The sequence below is a fragment of the Phyllosticta capitalensis genome (assembly GCF_038381095.1).
Source record: "Phyllosticta capitalensis strain CBS 128856 chromosome Unknown BKA78scaffold_12, whole genome shotgun sequence".
NCBI classification, from domain to species: domain Eukaryota; kingdom Fungi; phylum Ascomycota; class Dothideomycetes; order Botryosphaeriales; family Phyllostictaceae; genus Phyllosticta; species Phyllosticta capitalensis.
In genome coordinates, this window is record NW_027117450.1 from 1,208,751 (window position 1) to 1,232,452 (window position 23,702).

Sequence of the window (23,702 nt, forward strand, 5' to 3'; positions counted from 1 at the left end):
TGCTCGTAGAGAAGCTTGCTGGCTGTGAGAATCGTTGCGGCTTGCAAAGGCAAACAGCCTGGAATTCATTAGCGTGGTAGGTGCTGGAGATTCGGCGGAGTGAGTACCTTTGCTCGTTGGGCTGTAGAAGGACCTGGATGTAATGGCTGGCGGCCTGCGTTGATGCACTTGAGCTGGGCCTTGCCATCATCTTCCAATTGCGCTCAGCGCGTGGGTATAGGGAGCCTTCGTGGTGCTCACTTTGTTGGCAAAAGCTGTGGCACGCATCTGCAAGTGAGGTGATGCTGATGATAAGAGTGGTCTGAAGTTGAGCGATGAGCAAAAGGGAAGGAGGAAAAAGAAAGCAAGACTGAAAAAGGCAAAAAAGAATTCCGTCGCTGAGAATCGAACTCAGGTCTCTGGACTGTTGCGACCCTCCGAAACGCGAGCCGCAGGTTGCGCGTGGGTCTCGCCCTCTGGCTTACCCCCTACGACTCAATCGGCAGTAATGCGTCCAGCGTGCTAAACCACTGCACCACGACAGATTTTTGATGAAAGTGTTTCTGCGAAATCAAAATATCAAGTCGCACCTGAGCCTGTACATGGCAGTCACCCCCAGCCCAAGCCCCACAACACCGACTTCGCGTCTGCCGCCGCCGAGGAGCTGGCGCAGTCTTCAGCCCATGTGCACAGGGAGCATTCAAACACCTCGTCACTCAAAGACTTGGACATTTCAGCCTGCAGAAGGATGACCATAAGGAGCATTCAAGCACATCCCGACCTTCGATTTGGCAGCTGCACCAGACTCGGCCAAAGACAATGCGTACATCCTCCTCGCAAAAGGTACGCAGCGCCTCCAAAAGCAAACCCAAACCACCCAGAACCTCACCTCCACATCAGGAACGACAGGTCATTCCAATTGCCAAACTCGTTCCATCCGCCGCCGAACAGAAACTCCTCCGTATCCTTCATCCGCTCGCTCTCCCTCTCCTCCGCAAAGACCGAGACGTACGAATCGCACGACTCCCGGCGCTCCTCCTCCTCCTCCTCCTCCATCGCCAAACCCGTCTCCCTGACAAGCACCGCGTAGCTATCCGGCGGGATGTCCAAGCCAAGGCGATGGGGGTCGACGTCGTCGTCGTAGTCGTCGTCGCCACACACGCCGCGGCCACTGCAGTCATACGCGACGGCGTCGTCGTCATATTCGGCGGCACTGCGCTGCACCACCCCGGCGGTCTCATACTCGCCCTCCAGAAGACGGCGCAGACGCGAGCGCTCCCTGCGACGGCGGCAAAACGCACAGCACCTGCGGCGGAAGGCGGCGAAGCGCTGGCGCACGACGGCGCAAAATTCTCTCCGCCTGGAGGCGGGCGGTGCCGGGCGGCCCATGGAGTAGTTGCCAAAGAGGGCGGTTTGCGAGGCAACAATCTCGCGTTCGGAGGATGGCGCGGCCGTCGGGCGTGAGTAGATGGACGAGGGGGCGGGGAAGGAAATGTCCCGCGGCCGCTGCGAGTAGATTGAGGAGCGGAAGTGGCGCCTCTGGTTGTCGTCGTCTTCTTCGTCGTCGTCCTGGGCTGGGAAGATTGCCCCGCGGCGGGGGCGAGAGTGAGCCGTGGGACTGATGTCCGATTCGTGAGAGTTTGGTGTTGAGCCCGGGGATGGCCTGTGTCGGGGGATCTGGACCGGGGAGGAGGACGGAGAGACCGTGTCGCTGTGGAGGGACTCGATGGCCTTTTTGGTGGTGAAGATTGAAAAGATTCCACAAGGCATGGTTGTGAATTTCGTGGCGTTTTGAAGTGAATGGTGGAGTGGAAGACTTGAGGAAGGGGATGGACAGAGGAATGGAAAGACGGAAGACGCGTCTTATACTCGGAAAAGCAGTATTGTGATCTCAAAATTGGCATGTTGGGGCAACTCAACATTGTGGTTTGGACTGATGGATGGTGGTAAGTTTGGTAGCGAGTGATCTCGTTCGACTGCAACCACGACTACCTTTCTGGATTGGCGTTGAAAATCGTCCCAGTATAACCACGGAATGGAAACAGATCCCGACTCAGAATCCATTTCGACCTAACTCAGCGTCGCCGACCGGCACCACCACCCTCGCCGCGTTCCGCCAGACTGACAACCTCCTGAATGCCCGCCTGTTCCTGCTCGTCCTCCAGCGCGCGAATCTCCTCGCGGCAATCCCACCACTTTTCCTCGGCGCGCTCAAACGCCATGGTCTTGATTTCCTTGGGCGCCCTCGCCTCGCCTCCGTACGTCCGTGCCAGCACGTCCATGACGACACGCTGCCAGTCGAGCGACGTGCGGGCGTAGAAATCACTGCGCGACTCGAATGGACGCGGGTGTGGTAGACCGTCCTCGGCCAGTGCAGAAGACGACGCGTGTTTCTCGGTTGCGGTGGCGTCGTCTTCGGCAGCAGTGGTGGATGGCGCTTGGGATACGGATGTTGCGGCCGTGCTTGCGGCATCGTCTTCGTCTTCACTGCCAGACTCTTCTTCGTCGTCCTCGTCTTCATCTTCGCTGTCCTCGTCTTCGCTGCCCTGCCAGTCTTCGGGCTCGCGACGAAAGATTTCTTTGACGCCGTCGAGCTTGCCCAGGTCGATTGCCCACATTTCGTCAAATGTAAACTCGCGGTCGCCCTTTTCAAACGTGCCGCCGTATATGTAGAGCACATCATCTTGCACGGCAAGCTGAGCGTTGAAGCGCGTGTGGGGCATTTCGTAAATGACGGCCTTTTCAGGGGGGCGGTCCGACTTTTCATCGTCTTCGGGCGTGGAAGAGCCCAGTTTGGCGGCCAAAGCTGCATCCTCTTCATCATCATCACCCAGCTTGCCTTTTGTTTCCAGCGCAGCCAGATTCCTCAAGAGTTCCTCTTCATCTGCCTTGCCGCGTCCTCTTCTACCACCGCGCTCGGCATTCGCAGGCTTCTTGTTTTGCGCCCTCGGTTTGCGGAGGGCCAGAGGGAAGAAGCGGTTGCGTTCGACGTTCCACGCAAACAAAGTGTTGAAAAATTCCGAGTCCATGCCCTCCTCGCTCTCCTCGACATCGTGCACGCCGCCAAACTGAATGCCGCGGCCTTTGTGGTACGCCATGGTAGCCCCAGCTCGAGGAGGATTGGGCGGGTTGGCAGGCCGTTTGCGACGCTCCCAATGCACCTTGGGCAGACTGTCTGCTGGTGCGTCTGATCCGGGCGGCACGATGCGAAGGAACCACGTATCTTGATGCACCATTGGCTTCATTACATTCCGCGAAGCAGGACCCTTGCCGCCTTTGCCTCCAGCAGTGACCTTGACACGCGAGTAGCCGCTGAAAAGGACTGCGCCCGTGTCGTGAGGGAGAAATGTAAAGCTCGATCTAGCGTCGGGTTTCTGAGCAGTCAGGGGCAGCTTCGGCTCATGCCATTTGAAATTGGCCGTATCATAGATCCAAACATCGTTGAGGTACTTTGTCTGCTGACTCGTGTCTTGGAAACCGCCAAAGAGGATAATGTACTGCTTGAAGTACGTCATGCGGTGGCCGCTACGCGCAGGCGGGCCTTTGCCTTTGGATTCAAGACGCATCCACTCGCGACTGCCGGGGTCGAGCCGCCAAAAGTCGTTGTAATGGTAGAATGTGCCCTGTTTCGGGCTGCTGAATTCGCCGCCAAACAGGTAGACGCCGCGGTCATTGCCGCCACGGGTCCAAGCATGTCCGGAGCGTGGGAGAGGAGAGTTTGGCGACGTCACCTTCCGCCACTCGTCGCGGTTGATGTTGTAGACAAAGAGGTCGTTGAAGAATTTGGCCAGGGCTCCGTTGAAGTACTCGCCGCCGAAAAGAAACAATTCATTGTCGTTTGCCGGCGACCCAAGCAGTGTTGAAGAGCCTCGCGGTGAGGGAGGATCGCTGACCACTTCGGTGATTTTGAGGAATTGCTCTTGCTGCTTGGCGTACTCTGCTAGAACCGCATCGATATCGACATCGTCGGCGTCGCTGTCGTTTCCGTCCTTGGGCCGTTTTGCCTGCTTCTTTTCTTTTTGTTTGGCCTTTTTGTCCGTCTTTTGTGCCACGCGCTCTTTCTTGGCCGCTGCCTTGGCCTTTTTGTCCTTTTTGTCTTTTGCCATTTAGGAGAATCAAATGGGCTGATGAAATGCTGCCCAACCGAGTCGAAGATGGAAAAGGACCAATTTGGGCCACAGTCTACCCACCAGATGCAGTCTATGCAATTCGAAAGGAGATGACAGATTGAAGATTCCTGTATGGTGTTGACGTCCAAGTCAGGTGACGAGACACCAAAAAATCAGAGCTGATCCGCTCGGCTAAAGTCTTGGCGATGCAGGGTAGGCGCTAGCGGCGGGGCGGACCAGGGACCCCACTCCCGTCCCTGATCCGCAACCATGACATAGTCAACAACATCTCGTGTCTCCTCGACCTGCTTTCTCTCAATCTGACGCCAAAATGATTTCTGCCGCCAAAATCATTGAGCAGCGCTCTCACATGGTCCCTGGTAATATCCATTCAACCCCGCGCTTCCACTGCTAACCCCAACAGGCAAGATCAAAATCACAGAGTACTTCTTCGAGGTACCCACGCACTGGCACAAGGCGGACTCGCGGCCACTCCGGCTGTTTGCACGCTCAGCGCGCAAGGCGGAGAAGCCGGCCGAGCCAGCATCCGGCGAGGACGAGGCCAAGAAGCAGCAGACGCCGTGGATGCTGTTCCTGCAGGGCGGGCCGGGGTTCGGGTGCCGGTCGCCGCACGAGATGGCGTGGGCGCACCAGGTGCTGGACCGCGGGTACCAGCTGCTGTGCCTGGACCAGCGCGGGACGGGGCTCAGCAGCGCCGTGTCGGCCAGCACGCTGGGGTTGCGAGGCGACGACGAGACGCAAGCCAACTACCTCAAGAGCTTCAGGGCCGACTCCATCGTCCGCGACTGCGAGGCGGTGCGGTTGGCGTTGACCCACGACTGGCCCGAGGAGAAGCGCCAGTGGAGTGTGGCCGGGCAGAGCTTTGGCGGCTTCTGCATCACGACGTATCTGAGCATGTTCCCGGCGGGTTTGAGGGAAGCCTTCTTCTTCGGCGGGCTGCCGCCGCTCGTCAAGAACCCGGACGAGGTGTACCAGCGCGCCTTCAAAAAGGTGACGCAGCGCAACGAAGCCTACTACCAAAAGTACCCCGAAGACGTGGCGCGCGTCAAGCAAATCGTCAGCCTGCTGCAGCGCTTCGGCGACAGCACCGTCCGCCTCTCGGGAGAAGGCTCCCTCTCGGCGCGCCGCTTCCTGCAGCTCGGCATCAACTTTGGCTTCCACGGGGGCATCGACGCCGTCCACGAGCTGGTGCTGCGCGCGTCCAACGACCTCGACGTGTTTGGCCATCTGACGCGCCCGACGCGGTCTGCGATTGAAGCCGCCTTCCCCTTTGACGACCACATCATCTACGCCATCCTCCACGAGCCCATCTACTGCCAGGGGCAACCGGCCAACTGGTCCGCGGACCGGATCCGCGCGACGCTGCCCGAGTACCACACGGACCCGGCGCAGGACTCGCCGCTGCTGTTCACGGGCGAAATGGTGTTTCCGTGGATGCTGGACGACTACACGGAGCTGCGGGGGCTCAAGCGGCAGGCGGAGCTGCTGGCGGCCGCCGACGACTGGCCCGCCCTGTACGACGAGGAGCAGCTGGCGCGCAACGAGGTGCCGACGTACGCCGCCGTCTACATGGAGGACATGTACGTCGACTTTGACTTTAGCATGCAGACGGCCCGCAAGATCAAGGGCTGCAAGACGTACGTCACAAATGTCATGTACCACGATGCCGTCAGGAGCCGCATGGATGAAGTGTGGCGCAACATTTGGGCGCTGAGGGATGACGTGATTGATTAGAAATTTCGCGAATGAAATATATTTGTCAATAGCCTGTCTATAAAGCTTGTTTCCGTCTCTCTTCTCATGCACAATCATGCCGGCTAAGCAGTGAGCTCTTACAACACGCGTCAAAAGACAGAGGACTCGCCGATATCAAACGAAGAATATATAGGGTATATCTCGCCTGTGCACTCCTTTCCTGCTCCCTTCCCTCCCACATCATATCGCATGTCCATACTGTACGAAACGTGTTGCTGCACCCATCAAACGACGCCGTCGCCATGTCCCCAACAACCACCTGCCTGCCAACCTCCCTGCCAATGCAAGCCGCCATCAAAAGCACCCACCTCCCAAGGAACAAGACAAGCAAGAAAATGCGCAAGCAGTTAAAAAATGTACTGTTCGATCAAACGGGGGATGGCAAAGAACAAGACGTCAAAACTCGGGGGATGTCGTCAAAAAGCAGCGGATACGGGAGGTGACAGGCAGGCAAACAAGGGTGTTGGTAGCAGCAACAACAATGGTAAAACGACGACGTGACGCATGCATGCTTTCGCTTGTTGGGCGGGGTCTTTACAGCAGTGACGACAAAAAGACAAGATGAACAGCTGCGTGCTTCCTCCGTCGTCCAAAAAGATCAAAATCCGAGCGTGCAGTCAAACGCTCCAACTCAAAGATGCGCAAAAAATAAACACTGCGTATCCCAACTAGTAATGCGTGTCGTACGTGCCCTTGATCTTGGCATACAGCTCCGTATCCAAAAAGTTGTAATGCGGGTCGAGGAAGCAAAACGGCGCGCGGAGCAGCGTGTCGGCAGTCGGACGGTCGGCGGGGTCGATCGTGAAGCAGTCGTACATGAAGCTGATGGCGGCAGGGCTGATATTCTGGCTGACATCATCAGGAATCGGTGGCGCCTGGTTGAGCGAGCCGAGCTTGTAAATGGCGCCAATGGCCTCTTCCTTGCTCCATGGTCGCCGGCCCGCAAACATCTCGAGAACGACACAGCCGAGCGACCAAATGTCCACCTTGGCGCTGTAGCCTTGACCTTGAGAGCGAATGACTTCAGGCGCCATCCAAAAGACGGAACCTTGCATGCTGTTGCTCGAGTCGTTGCCGTAAATGTCGTCCGTCTTTTTGGAAATGCCAAAGTCGGAGATTTTGCACGTGCCGTCCAGGTCGAGCAGAATGTTGTCGGCTTTGAGGTCGCGGTGGAGGATACCTTCGCGATGCAGATATGCGAGTCCCGACAGAGTTTGGCGCGTCAGGGACGACACGACCGGTTCTTCGAATTTGCCGTGCTTTCGCAGGCACGACCCAATGCTGCCACCGGGAATATATTCGAGAAAGATGGAAATGGAAAACTCTTTGCGTTCGCATCCGAGATATTGAACAATGTTGGGGTGGTCCAAATGTTGCATCGTGTCAATCTCAATGTCCAGGGCCTTGACGAGCTCTTTAATCTTGTCTTTCTCCTGGCCAGCAATGTGGGGCTTGACTTCGACTTGCTTGACTGCAATCAGTTCGCCAGTCGTCATGTTCATACCGAGGTAGACGCGGCCAAACGTGCCCTTTCCAATCAATTGACCCTTCATCCATTTAAACGTGGGCTGGCGCTGTGGGTGCTGAGCTGGAAGTGTGTCTTGCGGAATGGTGTCAAGAATCATGTGGCTGCTGTGATGAGGTTTGACTTGCTCGATCCTGGCACCAAACATCTTGGTACTTTTCCTCCTCACAATGTTGCCACCCTGCGCCGACTTGAGCGTATTCATCCGCGGGGGAAGGGATTTCTTCTCCATGGGCTGGTACTGCGACTTGACGGTTTCACGAATGGACCGCGTACGGCCGAGTCCACCCGATTTTCTCATATTACGAGCTGCGACGGACTGAGCGACGGACAAGACGGTATTGTCACGCTTGAGCGACGTCTCACCCCGCGGGGCAACTTCGTCGTCGTTTGGCGGCGGCGCGGAATGGTTGATTCCGTCGCCTTGGCCTCCGACCATGCCATTCTTTTCTTCCGACGTCGGCGATGGAATGGCATTGTCATCCATTATGGGCTGGTCGAGATTGACGTTGGGGAAGAACTCGTCGAGATTCTCCACGAGAGCCTCTGGGGGAGGACGGTTCGCCCAGACGTCACTTGCAAAAGACTTGCGCCTTCCTGGGATGCCGTCATCTGGAGAGTCTGTCGACGCAGATTGAGGAATCATTCGAGGGAAATCTGGCTTGCGTTCAGGTGACGTGTTGAAGCGTACGCCATGCTTGTGTGATCGTCCTGGAGTCTCAATTTCTAGAGGTGGCCTCTTCCTGGGCTCGGGAGTCTCCACATCATCGGCAGGCTTGCTCCGGGGAGGCGTCTTGCTAGCCAATGGCATTGCAAAGAGACCATCATCAGAATCATCGTCAGTATCTCCACTAGATTCGATCGAAAGCGGACGAGCAAACACCACGGGATTCTCCCTAAAGTCCAGGTTGGGTCCGGTCGAGCGCGTAGACATTCCGCGGGTGAGATCGTGGCTCGGGTGGGCTGAACTGGGGCTGACGTCGTGGATTTCATCGTTTTGTTGGACCTTTTCAAAGTACCGGTTTTGAGGCGCACCACCAAAGTATGGATCCGAGGTCGCAGGACGTTGTTCGAGGGCTTGAAAATAGTCAGGAATCAGGAACGGAACCTTGCCTTTGCTCATGGTGATTTCACCAGGAGTTCGGGGGGACCCACCTGGACTGCCATGGTGCATAGCAGACTCTGCAAAGTCGACGGAAGCCATGGTTTTGAGTGGCCTGGTTCCTCCGGGTGTCAGGACAGGGGGAGCAGGAGGCGTTCGGTTGGGTGCCCGCGTTGGTGCACCGACCAGACCACCCAGCTTGCCAGCTCCTAGAAGAGCGTAGCCAATACCCGACAAGGCACCCGAGGGAGTATCTGGAATGGCAGAACGAAGTCGAAGTTTTTCGCTTTCGGGCGTCTTTTTCCCACTAGATTCCTCGATAATGTCATTGATAGAGTCTCGGGCCTTACCATCGCGTTTGCTGAGCGAGTTTGCCTTGAGTAGTGTTTCTGTTTCGACCTTGGGAGCGGGAGGTGGCTCTCTGAGCGGCACCAGAGGGAGTTGCTTGTGTTTGCTGTCAAACGGTTTCTTGCCATCTTCGTAGGGCGAGTCTCGGCGCTGATCAAAGTCGATGATGCCATCACGCTTGTATCCAACGGCGGTGGGGTCGATGGGCGAGTGTCCGGGCGGCCGGTTCGGGTGTCTCCTGTTGAGGTACTCTTCTTGCTTGCGCTTCATCTCTTGCCGGTGCTTTTCGTGGGCTGCTTCGAGCAACTCTCTGCTCTGCTCTGGCGTGATTTCAGGACCTGCGGCATCCCAACGCGGCTCTACCGTCCTGTGCGGTTCTACCGGCGTCTCTTCCTTCTTCACGTAGGTGGATTGGCTTTGGCTAGGAACCAGCGTGGATTCTCCCGACTTTGGCCCAGGAGAATCCAAACCACCGGCCGCCTTGAGCCTTTCCATGGTCGCGGGGTCAATGGCTTTGCCGGTCAATGACATGCGGTACGGCGAGTTGGAATGCTGGACTCCCAATCCCACGTGGGCAGACGCAGGTGGCGGTTCCTGGACGTTGACAAAAATCTTTACTGTTCCCGATACATCAGTCAGCCGGCGTGCCTGCATCAGCAAGCTGTCTGTCAGCGCCTCGTCATGCTCAGTTTGGCCTGGAGAAGTAAGGTGGAGCGAAATGTCAGACGTGCTAGGTAATTGGAGGTTCCAGCAAATCAAGTCCCGCAGCTTCTGTGCCGTGTCTATGCCGGTGACATCAACCAGACGGTAATTCCAGCCGTCGGGCGTGACGAAAAAGAATCTCCTGGGCTCCGAATCTCGCGTGACAGCACGTGGGCGCATGGGTGGTGGTGCTGCTTCAACATCAGCTTGGGCGGATCGTCTCGACGGTGGTCGGTCGTTGAGCGAAGTGTCACTCGAATTCATACTGGACTTCATAAATGGGGCTGTTGGCGGGAGATGGCGGACTCCGGCTGGGCTGGTGGGAGACTCGATGGAGGACTCGTCGGGGGAAATGTGGTCGTCGCCCCTACGCTTGCTGCGAAACTGCTTTCCAATTCTGTCAAGAAACTTCTTGTGGTCTTTGGACGACTTTTCGGGGTCCTGACTGTAGGCGCGACTGTCCGGACGGGTCCCTTCCAGCCCATGGCGACGGTCTGATGATTTGCCCGAGGGCGGACCTGATGGTGGATTGGAGCCATACGAGGCAATGTTGGAGAGGTTGGACTCGGAGGAATTGGCGCGGTTGTGCAGGTAATAACGCGAGCTGGCAGACGAGGACAGGACCGGCCTTGCGGCACCCAGGGCAGGGCTGTGCTGAGGGCTTTCTGAGCGCTGGGCGCCGTAGTCTGCCGATGGGTTTGGAGAGTGTCTCTTGTTGGAGGACGCGTCCCCACCACCAACCTGTCTCAGGACCTGTTCGGTGAAGGGGCTGCGATTCGAGGTGCCCGACACGTGATCGGGGTGAGTTGGGAGGGGTGCGGTGAAATTGCGCTGGGCGGCCTGGGCCGAGAAACGTCGCGGGTTGCTCGTCGCAGGCGAGTTGAGCTGGAATTGTCCGTGCTTGCCAGGGCTGTCACTGTCCCCGCCGGCCGTTGTGGGCGTCCCGCTGTAGAGATCCTGGTGGCCTAGATTCGGCGAATTCTCCATTGTCCCGTCGGTGCCGGCGCTCGAACTGTTGCCAAACGTTCGCGATGTCCGTCGGTGCGGAAGCTTTGCGCTCGTCGGGTTGCCGCCATTCTCCACGATGCTGCGCACGAGCCGCCGCAGTCGTTTGCCCTCATCTCGCTCGCGTGTCAAGTCCCATCCCGTTCCGCTCTCCTCGCACACCTCTCTCAATTGCGGGTATATCTTGGAATGCAGCATGGCGACGTTGCCACCCGGCCCATGCCCCCTCCCCAAATCCAGAAACTGGGCGCCGTACAGGTTCAGTTGCTTAAACGTCTCTTGCCAGTCGCCCGAGAAGCCGTTTCCCGCCAGCCAGATGAGCACCCTGTCCAGCGGCCACTGCAGCGCCGGATCCGAGGGAGACAAGGGGGCTTCCACTGGCTCTTCGTGGTGTCGCAGGTTTTGGTACGTATGCGAGGGCTCTTCGGGGGGCGTGGGCATCAAAGTCGTTCCTCTAGAGGTCTCGTTGGACGAAATGTCTTGGGGATAAGGGTAGTAATAGCTCTGCTCACTAGGAGTGTGCAGGGGCGGAATGCCAACGCCCGGGCCAAATGATCCGCCAGAGGGGGTGTAGGTCGCCGAGGTCAGGGGCCCGTTTTCTCCCGGCACCGACATGAGGTTCAGCTGCTGCTGTTGCTGGTGGTAGGCTTGGTAGGCATTTGGATTGTAGGTGGGCAACGGGCCGTTGGTCTGCGAGGGATAGTTGCGATTCCAATACGTCGTCGGCGGCGCGCCGGGCGGCGGGCCAGGCAGAGGCACACCACCCATGTGCGACTGGGCAGAGGGCTGGCGAGGCGGCGGAGGAGGAAAAGGCATGCCATGAGGCGAAGCGCCCGAGGGCTGGGGCGGCGGGGGAGGAAGATTGTACGGTTGCCTGGAGGGGTTGTGCATTTTTGCGATATAAATGTACGAGCAACAGCCGGCTGTCGTGCGATGATGGCGATGGTGGAGGCGTGGCGTGGGCTCAACTCGACTCGAGAAAAGCAGCGTCGCTCATGAGCCGGTCATGAGAAGAGCTCTTGTCGGGGACTTGAGTTGATGGAGCGCGCAGCATCGAGGACGACGAGAAGCGCAGCCAGCACGTCGGCCAAAGCGCCGTGGTTCCGAGTAGCAGCGGCAAGTAACAGAGACGGCGACGAGGTTGGTGTAGCGGGCGGCGGTCAGGCGGGACGCAAAGGGCGGGACGAGCAGCGAAACGTGGAGAGTGGAGGGCGTGGCGATGGCAGGGCCGTGAGCGTGAGATGGACGAGGTGCCTGAAGTCTGGACAGTGGAGTCGTAGGTGGTTGACGCTGCCAGGCGTGTGTGGGCGCAGTCGGGGGTTTCGCTGCAAGCCACGCCAACAAAGCCAATCACCACACTACACCTCGCCTTTGACCACCTTTCATCCACAACCACACCTATGACTTTTCCTCGCAATGGCTGACGCTGCTCCTGGCGACGCGCTGCCATCCACCATCTCCACGACCGACCACGCTCAACACCACGACGACGACAACGACGCGCCCTCCCCAGAAGGCACCCCGCCTCCGCTCCCTCCCCGCCCCAAGAGACTCCCCGTGCAGTCCAAGCCCTCCTACGAATCGTTCCGCCTGGGTTCCGCCTCTCCCAGGGCCCCCTTGCAATCCCGCGCCACCACCGCCTTGTCTCTGCCCGACGTGCAAACTTACGAGTCCACGAGAGATGCCTCGGGGCCGTCGCCCACACGCCAGTTTAGCATTGCTGGATCCAAGGCTGCTGGAAGCGATGCCGGCGACACGGCCAGCTTGCGCAGCTACGCGCCGACGCTCGAGGCGGGCGCCGAGGTCGAGAGCATACTGGGGGAGGTCATGGCCGAGCAGGAGAACGTGGCGTGGAAAGCTATGGCTCACCCGGCCGCCGGCATCGACGCCCAGGCCCTGTTCCCGGAGGACCCGGCGCTCAGGGCGGCGTTTGATCGCGAGTTTGAAGACATGGACGACTTTGCGGCCGACGGCTCGAATGAAGGTCTGGCTCTGCTCCAGCTCGCCATGACGCCCGCTGATGTTCTCCGTGTCTGTAGAAGCGCTAGTCTTGCAATGGAGATCCAAATTGAAGCATTACTTGATTCTGTCCTCGGCCGGCAAGCCCATCTACAGCCGCCATGGTGACGACCAGCTCATTGCCAATTCAATTGGCGTCGTGCAGACAATAATATCCTTCTACCAAGATGCCCAAGACACGCTTAGAGGATTCACAGCCGGCGGCGTCCGCTTCGTCGTCTTGTCCAAAGGCCCCCTCAACCTCGTCGCCATTACAAAGTTTCCCGAAAGCGAAGGCCAGTTGCGAACGCAGCTCGAATCGCTATACATGCAGATTCTTTCAACCCTGACCCTGCCCCAGATGGAGCGCATGTTCCGAGCTCGCGCCTCGACTGATCTCCGTCGACCTCTCCAAGGGACCGAGACTCTTCTCTCAGCTCTGGCCGACGGCTTCACGCGCGGCTCGCCCTCGACGCTGCTCTCGGCGCTCGAATGCCTGCGTCTGCGCAAGTCGCAGCGAAAACTGATAGACAACACATTCCTCAAAACGCGAGCATCAAGTCTGCTCTATGGCCTCATTGTAGCCGGCGGGCGTTTGGTCAGCGTCATTCGGCCAAAAAAGCATAGTCTACATCCTGGAGACCTGCAGCTCATCTTCAACATGTTGTTCGAAGCCGGTAGTGTCAAGGCAGCCGGCGGCGAAAATTGGATACCGCTATGCCTGCCCGGCTTCAACAATACAGGCTACCTGTACATGTACGTCAGCTTCCTGAGCGTGCAGAGCGGCGGGACGGACCAGGAGGAAGAGCGGCCCAGCACCGCAGGCGGCGAGGATAACGAGATTGCCATAATCCTCATCAGCGCGGACAAGGAGGGCTTTTTCGAGCTGCGGGACATGAAGGACCAACTGGTCAAGGTAATTTCTCTATTAGTTTGCCGGAAGAGATACTAACAAGCATCTAGCAACTCAGTGCCAACGGCTGCTTGGACACCATGCGCGACGCCGTGCGCCGCGGCCGCCCTCTCTGCACCGACATTGTACCTGGCACGCCGCTGCGTCATTTTCTGTACAAGTCGCGTTCGCACGTGCAATTCACCATGCCCTCGTACAGTCCAACTTTCGAGTCGGCGCTGGATCGACGGCGGTAAGCCATCCCATTCCGTCCCCGAACCAAACTTATGCGTCCACAGGCTCATCAACATTTACACGCCCCTACACACAACGCTCCACACGCGCCCCGCGTCCAGCGCCGCCGCATCGGCCAAAATCATCCACTCGTCGACGACGCACGCCACGGCCATTGCGTGGAGCACCCCGCGTTTCGAGCTGTACGGCGTCGCGCCGGGAGCGACGAGCCGTGCGGCGCTGGCCCAGGCGGTGGGAAGGGTAGTTCAGTGGGTCAAGAGGGAGGAGGAGAGGGTGTTTATTGTGGGCGGTGGTGTATTTTAGGAGGATGGAGGGAGGGAGTGTTGTATGAGGATTTCCTGCACGAAGGCACTGGATTGATTGTGCAAGAAGTGAGTGGATGCGTGTTGTTTGGCACCCCTACTTACCGCATGAGGTACACTCCTTCGTTGATGTATCATTTTGTCTCTCGGATGGGGCACTCGACTAGAGATAAAGACGCATTTTTTCACGCAGCTTCGAATACTGCTACAAACATTCAGATAAGAAACAAAAGGCAGAAAAAGCGCTCCAACACAAAGGATCTCCCCTGTCATTCAGACCGTGGTGTTGCGGCCTGACATGTCGGGCAGGGAGATCATTGATCCGCTCGCTAGCGCAAAACCCCTGCTCTGATCGACGTCGTCTCTTTTGACCTCATCTTTCGTCACCCAGCCTTGAGCAGGTCTCGATGCACAACTCTGTGACATTTCAGCAAGTCACTTGGAGAGTCATAAGATGCGATGCACCTTTCTGTCCGCTATGGTTTCCTCAACCACTCCAGTCTCTGATTTCTCTTTTCTATCTCTCCTTTGCTCGAGTTCTATGCTTTCAAAGAGCTCATACTGCATTTTTACATGATATTACATTATTCGCTCTATTCTAACACCTGGCATGTTCTCTTACTTTCCAAATCAATCACAAAATCTGCATCTCCGATGTGGACAGTCTTTACGCCCTTTTCCAAAGTTGTCTTGATTCTTCTACATCACATTGAGAGTGAATGGCATACCACCATACGTAAAGTCAATTCGGTCTCCAAGAATGGCCGGGGACCGCCTTATCAACCCGTGTGCATGCTTTGAGAGGTGGAGCCTTTGGTGACTGGCTTGAAAACTGTTACAGGCCCAGCGAGTTGGACCACGACTAATCATGGCTGCGGAAGCAAGACCTTTCTCTGCGAGATGCGTTCAAGTGCAAAGAGTATGCCAATCTGGACAGAATCTGTTCCTGGGGTTCTACACAGGCTGCAGAAGTTGCTGCGAAGGCACTTTACTTCTTGTTAGCGCCGCGCAGAGTGGGTACAGTGGCCGCGCAATCCTAAAGCTAACCGCTCTCGGCGTCCAACTGCAGTGAACAGTCAACGGGAGAGATTCTGCGCCTCTGATCCCATCACCAACCTCTCCCTCTCATCAACTTGCGCTCAAACAACAACACGTCGCCTTTGCATCAGACATAATGGAGAAGAATGCTGATCTCGCAAAGGCAATCAATGCCATCAACACGCGCGATGACAAGGCCAAATTTCTCCTCTACGACACGATCGACGATCCCGTCGTCCAAAGCTTCTACGACATGCTTGCTGAGGAAGAAGAGGAGGCTTCGCCTGAAGATTCCCAGACAGAGAACAGGTATGTCAAATGTAAGGATCAAATTCAGCCTTCTGACCCGGCATTCTAGATTGACCTACATCTCGCGCGACCACCCGCAAGTCTACTCCTACCGCAACATGCGCTGTGACGGCGCGCAACTCCGCGACGCCATCCTCAACAACGACACAAAACAGTAAAATTTCCTCCAATTCCCCCAAATTGCAGTCGCTGACATGCAGTACAGGTTCTGGTTTTCAGTGTGCCTGCGTTGCCTCGGTCAACGCCGTGATCTGCCACCAGACCACGACCGGACGAACTGCAGAGGAATTTGCTTCTTTTGTCTGAGCTACGCGCACGTCGGCGAGCCATGTCCCGGTCCCTTGCGTCGTTGCATCGATCATGTCCGCCAAGTCATTGCGCTGGAGGGTCCCGGACTTGAGTGGTATGAGCGCATGGCGAGGCCTCAGACGCCGCCTCGAGACTTGGCTCCTGTGATGGAAGCCCGTGAACACAAGGTGTGTCTTTAAAAATGCAGCTCGGAATGTGACTGACGCGAACAGGTCGTTCAAGTTGCCGAAGAGCGCGAGGTCATTTCGCTTCTTTCAAGCTCGCCTTCATCCAATGGAAAAGGCCAAGGAGATGTGGGCGACGAGTCGAAGTTGGCCGCCCGAGACGAGGACTTTATTCATCGCCCACAGCCTCTCGATCGTGACACCGAGACCTTCCACAATGATGCCGGATATCAAGAGCACGGTGTCCTTCCCCTTCCCAGCCACGGCGGTAGGGAGTGGACTACGGAGGAAATGGTGGCGTATTACGCGAACCAACGCGACATGGCGGCATACGTAACGGACAGCGAGGACGAAGACGCGTACCAGGAAGATGACTACGGCCAAGGATCTCATGAGTCCGAAGCTCACCCTTACTATCCTGGTCCCCATTGGATGGACAACAATGACGTTGGACAGCAAGCTCTCGGGACTCCCTCGCATCTTCCACCGCTTTCGTCTCCATTCGGCGTCGAGCAAGATGTGGCAGCGTCTGTTGAGTGGGATCCAGTCGTGTATCCTGGCAGCCAAGAGGACTGCGCGATTGATCTTACCTCCGATGGTCCGGGTTCGCCTCAGACGGTCATCTACTTCGACGAGCAGCGCGACTACGCGGAAAACGAGTACGACGGCGGCTTTGAGGCAGAGGATTACTATGGAGAGACAGACATGGAAGAAGACGAGGAGGTCGGCTACTTGGTGGATGAAGACGACGATGGCACCGAGATGGACGAAGACGAGGAATACGACGTAAAACAAGATGCGGATATGAACGAGGGCAATTCCGGCTCCGCCGACGTCGTTGACTTGACCTCCAGCTCGCCGCCTCCCGAGAGCAACCTCCAGCAACAGGCGATCGAACCGCAGCCTACTCTCCATGATGCGCAAAGCACGAGCGATACTGACCAAGACCTGTTGGAAGGCACCAGAAGCCAGACGCCCACCGACGCGTGTGATGACCTGCCGGCTGCCGCGCGAGACAATCAAGAAGGCCTGCACGCTTCCGACATCCCCAGCTCTGACACCGTCATGGCCAACAGTCCCGGAATGTTTGAACTACCTGCCCAGTCACATTTAGGCACTATTGCTCGCGACTCGCTATCGCCGCTCCGGAGGCGTGCTTCCCGCCCGTCGGCAATGCTGGAAAACATTGCAACGAGTGACGCGGGCCAGGCTGAACCGGCAGAGCAGGACACTTTCGCCTCGGCTCGTGATTCCATGACGCTGTATTCCGGAATGTCTCGCAGTCAATCTTGTACCGATCCTACGGCTATCTCTCATTCACCTGGCGATTTCTTGGAGCAGAACACCACGCGCGCGTCTGGTCCGCAAAACAACCAAGATACGTCCCAGCCAAGGTCGGATTTACAAGAGCCATCTTCATCGCCACACGAAGCTCCTCCCAGCCACACCTCGCCGGACCACGCGAGGGACTACAATCAACATGTTGTGTCGGATGTTGGCATACGCGAGAACACTCCGCTGAGCGGCACGGACCTGATCCAGCTGCAGCTCGAGGTGGAGCGTCAAAGGGCCATGCGGGTCGATTCCTTCAATGATCCTGGCTTCAGTGCCTCGCTCCACGACGAAGAGATGGGCTCTGGTGGGTTGGAAGATGGTGGGCCGATGGGCGACGTAGATGCCATTCAGCCTGAACTCATGGTCGGCGAAGACGATGATGACGAGCGCGGCAGCGACAGTGGTTCAGAGGCATCAGCCTCCGACATGTCTTCGCCCGGCGGTGTGCCATTGGTCGAGTACGAGCCGAACAAGTTTGAAGAGCAGCAGCTCTCACACAACAAAACAGATGAAGACCACGACCACATCTATTGTAGAGGAGCATCATGGCGGTCCTCCAGCGTGGAGGGCCGCAGTCAAGCTTCCGACGCCTCTGCAAACGACAACAATGCCGAAGACGAGTACGACGCCGAGGACCCAGGCATGGACGTCGAGGTCGACAATGACGAGGACGACGAGATGGAAGAAGAAGACGAGCGTTTTCCCGGCGGCGACTTTGAGGGCCAGACACCTCCACCACCATCGCCGACTCCCACCGAGCTCGCCGAGCATCAGCAAGCCATCGACTTCGCGCAGGCATACCTCCACCACCCGCCTTCCATTTCCACCATTTCCACCATCGCCGACAGCGACGAAGCCGAGGAGCCAGACATGGACGCCAAAGTCTACAACGACGAAGGCGACGAGACGGAAGAAGGAGACGAACATCTTCCCGGCGGCGACCTTCTAGCCGCGCCGCCACCACCATCGCCATCGCCAACTCCCACCGAGCTCGCCGAGCATCAGCAAGCCATCGACTTCGCGCAGGCACATCTCCGGCCCCCGTCTTCCACCATTGCCGACAGTGACAGTGACAGCGACGAAGGCGCCACCGCCGAACCATCAGACGAAGACGAAGACCCGTCGTGCCCCCGCTTCCTCCCCTGCGGCCCTCCAGCTGCAGCAGGACAACAAGCAGGAAGCCAGACCTCGTGGGAAATCGACCCAGCACAAAAGCCCGTCCTACAGCACCACCGCGCTTCGTCCGCGCCTCCTCGCTGCCACGAGGTCGAGCCCGGCAGGCAGAAGCAGCGCGGTGGCGAGGCGCGGGCGCGCACGCGCAGCCGCTCTCCGCCGCGTGGGGAGGCGTCTGTGTATCGCTTGCGCTGAGACGAGTGAGGGCAAAGGGTTGAATTGGTGGGTGCGGGGGGCTGTTGGAAGGATGGGGAGAAGGATAGCTGGATGGGCGGATCAGGGGAGTTTCAAGACGGATAGCGGGTCTGGGGGACGTTGACGGGCGTTGGGATGGTGGATCGTGGATGAGATGATGATGTACCATAAGACTGCTGCGCTGATGGTCGAAATGAGGGCCTCGCAGTGATGAAGGCCACAGGCACGTTCTATAGTCTGACAACTACTCGAAAAGACATGACAAAACTCGCTACCAATTCTGCTTTCTCGACCAAGTGATTCCGCTACGCTATATTTTCAAACGCTTCTCGGTGTAATCTAATCCCGACAATGCCAACAATCCCACCACCTCACCAAAAAATGCCTATCCAACATCCACAACAATATCCATCCGTCCTCACGCCTGGGGAACAAACCGCGTGACCTTGACGCCCCTCGCGGCAACCGCATCCTTGACCTTTGCAGCCACAAAGCGCTTCTTCTCAGTCTTCCTGACAAACGCCTTGACCTCGCCCTTGGTGACAAGGCCAGCACCGACATCGCCGCCTTCAATGGACGCGCGGATGGGAAGCGGGCTGCCGCTCTCCCAGTCCAAGAGGCGCTGGCTGCGTCCGGTGCCGCCGGGGGTACTGCCGCGGAGGTTGCGACGCATGGCGCTGGGGGGCGTCGCCCACGTCGCGGGGCTGCTCTCGCGGCTGTGGTGGCCCATGCTGGAGCGCAGCGTCATGGCCGTCAGGCCGGCGGTAATGTCCTCGGGGTCGTCGGCGGGCGCGGGCTCGTAGTCGACGTCGTCGTCTTCATCAAAGGCGCCGAGGATCTTGGCCTTGCGCATCTTGGCCTCGATGACGTCGAGGTCGCCGCTCTTGGCCTCGACCATGGCCGTCATTCTGCGAATCGTGCTTTCGACGGCTTCGGCGGTCGGGGTGGCGTGCGAGCTGGACGAGGCGCCGTTGGAGCCCTTGGCCGCGGCGGCAGAGGCGAGCTTGGCCTTCAAGATGACGATTCCTTCCTCGGCTTGGGAGAGCAGCTTTTGCGTCTCGGCAAAGGTGTTGCGCAAGCCTATCTGCTGGGCGGATTGTTCTTCGCTCAAGGGGGTGGCGCGGATCTGCCTCTGCTTTTCTGGGTCACGCCGGGCCTCGATGCTCTTGCGGACGTCGATGATACGACGACGCAGCTGTGACACCTCCTTGCTGAGGTGAATCAGCTCAGAAATCTTGCGCCTGACGTCGTCAACGCGACCAGCCTCGAGATTCTGTGCAAGAGAATCTTCAATCTTGGCCAGCTCCGTGGTCTCAGCGAGCACCCAATCGTTCTCCTCTCCGTCGACGTCAATATCCAAATCCTCTCTACTGCGCTCGTGGGTGAGAGTGTTGTGACCCTTGATGAATCCAGCCAACTCGAGCGCATTCAGACCAACAGTGTCGACCATGTCCTGGATGTCCCGATATAGCTGCTCCATTGAGCCCCCAATACTATTGGAGCCTGGCTTGCCGACATAGTCTTGATGCGCATAGAGTTCACCAAGCTTGGTCTTGGCCGGAGGCGACGAGGATAGCCGCGCTTGGGTGTCTTCAAACTGTCTGTCATCCTCGGCCCATTCCCCAAAGTCTGGCTCTTCGGGGGGAGGACGAGAGGTTTGGCGCTTGAGGGGTGTAGGAGGAGGTAGCGAAATGGGTTGATGCCTCCTCGGTCCCGGGCTTAGCAGCGATGTGGAAGCTGCACGAACCGGACTAGGGGATCGAATGGGCTCTTTCTTGGGGGGCGAAAAGACATTGTATGTTTTTGGCATGCCAGCTGGAGTCGTCGATGCTCGGAAATCAGGTGTCGGTGGAACAGCTGTCTTGGAGGGACTCTGTGGCTTGGGAGAATCCCGAGATTCGGTCTTGGATGGCACACTTCCAAAACTCCAAGTGGGCTTATCTCCTTCTGGAGATTCTGGAATCTCGACTTCTACGGGCGGACTTCCAGCGATAGGAGGCAAATCTTCCTCGGTTTCCGCAGGCTTTGCGGTGAAATCCGGAGGCAGGGGAGCGTCTTGGGGAGAAGTGGGGGTCGACTGTTCTTCAGGATCTGGTGGCAGAGGAGCATCTTCTGGCGTTTCCTTTGCTGCGGGCGCCTTTGTGAAATCAGGCGGAAGGGGTGCATCTTCGGCTTCGGGCTCTTCCTTGACTTTGGTCTTTGTAAAGTCTGGCGGCAACGGGGCATCCTCTTCTGCAGGAGATTCGGGCTCCGCTGTCTTTGGGGGAAACGAGAGCCCCGACGAAGGCGGATTGCCAAATAGGGTAGAAGGCTTTCCCAGATTGCTAAACATGCCCTTTTGCTCAGTCTTCTGAGGAGTCTTTCCAAGGTTTCCAAAAAGGGACGTCGACTCGGCTGGCTGGGAGGGCTTGCCGAATGGTGAAGATTTCTCCTCGGTCTGGGAAGCTTTTCCAAAGTTTGCAAAAGGCGAAGACTTCTCGGCCTGGGGAGTCTTTCCAAGGTTTGCAAACGGAGAAGACTTTTCGGGTTCCTTGGAAGCCTCACCCAGGGCCTTACCAAATGCTCCAAGTCCAAAGCCCCCAGAAGGCTCCGCCGGTTTTGGCAAGTCGTCTTTGGCAGTTCCATCGCCCTTGAACGTCGACTCCAATTTGAATCCCTTCATTCCTAGCCCGAAAGACGAGGGTTCCTCCTTGGGAGCGCTTTCACCTGCAGGCTGGTCATCAACGTCACCCATTTCAGATTCTTGAGTCTTTGGCTCCTCTGCTTTTTGGCCAAACACACCCGTCTGGGGAGCTGGTGCACCAAAAGAAGATGTGGCCGCTGGCTCCGCTGGCTTGCCAAAGGCGCCTCCAAGGGTCGAAGCCTGGCCAAACGTGGAACCGCTACCTGTGCCGGCAAAAGCTGGTGAACTGGCCTTGTTCAGACCTCCAAACGGCGACTGACCAGTCTGTCCGGCAGAAGCAAACGGTGATGCCCCGGCTTGCTGGCCGAATTTTGAAAACGGCGATTCCTTTGCGGCCGAAAAGGGTTGTTGCGGCTGGCTCGGCGACTGACCAAAGTTTGATCCCGGCATCGAAGGTGACCCAAAGGCCGTTTGTCCAAAGGGAGATTTGGCCGGCATGGAAGGCGATCCAAAAGCCAAGGCAGGTTTGGAAGGACCAAAACTCGTCTGGCCAAAAGCGGGCTGGGACGGCTGGCCGAATGCTGGCTTTGCAGGGGACCCGAAAGCTGATCCCCCCGACTGCGCAAAAGGCGAGGGTTTTGGGGCACTGTTGCCAAACGAACTCTGTCCAAACGCAGGGGCAGACGCTCCCGAGTTCGACCACGGGCTGGAAGAAGCTGGCGGTTGTGAAGCGACCTGTGTCTGAGACGACTGCAGAGCACCGTTTGCTGCGGTGAGACCGTCAAACGGTGTACCCGCCTCGACTGAGTCACCGTACACGACCCACCAAGCACCCAAGACACCTTCATAATTGAGGACAAAGAGCGCGGGTAGGGGTGTCGATGACTCTTCGAGATCACTCTTCGCCACTGGTCTGTATACCTTTTCAGAGGCGGACAGATCAAGCGACATGCCAATCAGCGAAGGCGGGTCTGCCATGTCCTCCGGAGCGATGGCGCTCGAGGGAAAGTCGGCCTTGCAAGAGTCGAGACCGATGGTAGTCTGTGTGTATGCATTGACTACGGGCTGTTCGCGGGAGAGCGCCTTGGAGGACTTGGTGATGATGCCGACCTTGTCACCAGCGGTGGAAGCAGCCAGGAGCAAATCGTCGAGACTAGGCTTCCAGCCACGGAGGCGACATATAAAGTATTGCGGCGGTAACCGCTGTTGGTTGAATCCCAAGCAAGGTTCCTCTAGTAGTTTGTGGAAGGAATAGTTTTGTGTGCCCTTTTCTCTTGAGATGTAGTGGAATGTGGTGTCGGGGACCATGTCTGTGTCGGAATTGGCTGCGGTGTGTCCAATCAAGAATTCATCATTCGACAACCAGGAGATGGAAGAGACTGCTATTGTTAGATAAAAGTGCGAATCGCAGGCGCTGACTTACTGTACTGGTCACCCTCAAGCGTAGGAGGACGTGGAACGATTGCCTGCGGTGAGCCGTCCGGCTTCATCTGGACGGCAGTGCCATCTTGAAGGCCCGCTGTGAGCTGCTTTCCCTTGTTACTCCAGGCCACACAAGTAGCGCCGTCTTTCAAGACTGCAGCATTTTGGCCACTGATGAATCTTTGCTCCTTCAAGTTGGCAATCATCAGTTGGCCTCCGGTGAGCACCACGGCAATGTTCTCCGCCAACTCTGGCATGGGGTTCGGAGCGAGGCAGCGGACCGCAACGTTCTCTGTGCCGAGTTGGAAAGCCGAGTCTTTATTCCCCTGCATGAGAGCGCCCACATCGTGAATGGCCAACCCGCCACCTTCCTCTGCCGACACGACCAGGTGTTGCTCATCAGCGGTAAAGGCAACCTGGGAGAGGCGCGGCATGGGTATCGACAAGTCCGACTGGAAGGCAACCCATTCTCCGTCTTTTGCTGCATTTTTGTCACCCAGCTTCTGGCGCAACTTCTCCGTGCTGGCCACCACCAAAGAATCTGGACCAGCAGCAGCGACGATACCCTTGCGCGATGCGACTGCAAGCAAGTTGGCGTAGGACGGAGGGAGTCTGTCGGTCGGCCACGGTTGGGGGAAGAGCTTGAGTTTGTTTGTTCCCGACGCCTTGTCGTGCGCGGCAATCAACTTGAATTGAATGCCCTGCAGAATCGCTAGGTCAGCAAGATTATCCGCCTACCGGCCAAGTGCTGCTCACCTCGGTCTCGATTTCGTCGAGCTCATTGCTTTGTCTTGCTTGGGGCCCGGCCGCAGCGCCCATGGAAAAGGCCATGGTTGCAGTCTTTAGGATCTTGTATCGGTCCTCGTCGCGTAAACTTGGGGAGCTTGGGCGGCGAGACGCGCTTCGACCATGCGCTTTTGGCGGAGATGTCTGGACTCCGGAGCAAAGGTCCAAGATGGAGTTGTGTTCGAACGCGACTGGAGGCTGCTGGGTCCTGGAGGTTGGAGAGACTGGACCAGCAAGCGACGTATAGGGGTATCTCAAAAGGAATGGCGGCCTCGGAGGGGAGGAAAAGGCGGCCTGGCGCGCGGTGGATGTTGTTGATGCAGCGCGAACTGGAGAGTCGGCCAAGCGGTCCTGG

At 57.7% G+C, this 23,702-nt stretch overlaps 7 protein-coding genes across 7 annotated transcripts; 3 read left to right on the forward strand and 4 right to left on the reverse strand.

Annotated features, from left to right (window-relative positions):
- Window positions 1-864: 864 nt before the first annotated feature.
- On the reverse strand, window positions 865-1,749 carry BKA78DRAFT_357266 (uncharacterized protein; the record flags this gene model as incomplete). The annotated part of the gene is made up of 1 exon (XM_066892193.1): window positions 865-1,749. One exon carries the CDS (start codon window positions 1,747-1,749, stop codon window positions 865-867), a length of 885 nt encoding a protein of 294 aa, XP_066739358.1.
- A 317-nt stretch (window positions 1,750-2,066) lies between these two features.
- Window positions 2,067-4,085, reverse strand: BKA78DRAFT_231296 (uncharacterized protein; the record flags this gene model as incomplete). The annotated part of the gene is made up of 1 exon (XM_066883773.1): window positions 2,067-4,085. A coding segment is annotated over one exon (2,019 nt), but the record flags the coding sequence as incomplete, so codon positions are not given.
- A 271-nt stretch (window positions 4,086-4,356) lies between these two features.
- BKA78DRAFT_383691 (proline iminopeptidase) lies at window positions 4,357-5,846 on the forward strand (the record flags this gene model as incomplete). Its single annotated transcript, XM_066893068.1, has 2 exons — window positions 4,357-4,468; window positions 4,513-5,846. The coding sequence occupies exons 1-2, from the start codon at window positions 4,420-4,422 to the stop codon at window positions 5,841-5,843; spliced, it is 1,380 nt and encodes a 459-aa protein (XP_066739360.1). The 5' UTR covers window positions 4,357-4,419.
- A 380-nt stretch (window positions 5,847-6,226) lies between these two features.
- BKA78DRAFT_55559 (uncharacterized protein) lies at window positions 6,227-11,864 on the reverse strand. Its single transcript, XM_066893366.1, has 3 exons — window positions 9,808-11,864; window positions 8,545-9,732; window positions 6,227-8,466 (listed from the first exon to the last, which is right to left on the reverse strand). The coding sequence occupies exons 1-3, from the start codon at window positions 11,435-11,437 to the stop codon at window positions 6,533-6,535; spliced, it is 4,752 nt and encodes a 1,583-aa protein (XP_066739361.1). The 5' UTR covers window positions 11,438-11,864; the 3' UTR covers window positions 6,227-6,532.
- Window positions 11,865-12,281: 417 nt separating this feature from the next.
- On the forward strand, window positions 12,282-13,842 carry BKA78DRAFT_55574 (vacuolar fusion protein MON1). The gene is made up of 2 exons (XM_066893367.1): window positions 12,282-13,460; window positions 13,508-13,842. Exons 1-2 carry the CDS (start codon window positions 12,567-12,569, stop codon window positions 13,691-13,693), a joined length of 1,080 nt encoding a protein of 359 aa, XP_066739362.1. The 5' UTR covers window positions 12,282-12,566; the 3' UTR covers window positions 13,694-13,842.
- A 3,567-nt stretch (window positions 13,843-17,409) lies between these two features.
- BKA78DRAFT_327204 (uncharacterized protein) lies at window positions 17,410-18,633 on the forward strand. The gene has a single exon (XM_066889495.1). It carries the CDS (start codon window positions 17,443-17,445, stop codon window positions 18,514-18,516), a length of 1,074 nt encoding a protein of 357 aa, XP_066739363.1. The 5' UTR covers window positions 17,410-17,442; the 3' UTR covers window positions 18,517-18,633.
- Window positions 18,634-18,934: 301 nt separating this feature from the next.
- BKA78DRAFT_357272 (uncharacterized protein) lies at window positions 18,935-23,392 on the reverse strand (the record flags this gene model as incomplete). Its single annotated transcript, XM_066892194.1, has 3 exons — window positions 18,935-22,518; window positions 22,563-23,262; window positions 23,318-23,392. The coding sequence occupies 3 exons, from the start codon at window positions 23,390-23,392 to the stop codon at window positions 18,935-18,937; spliced, it is 4,359 nt and encodes a 1,452-aa protein (XP_066739364.1).
- Window positions 23,393-23,702: the final 310 nt, after the last annotated feature.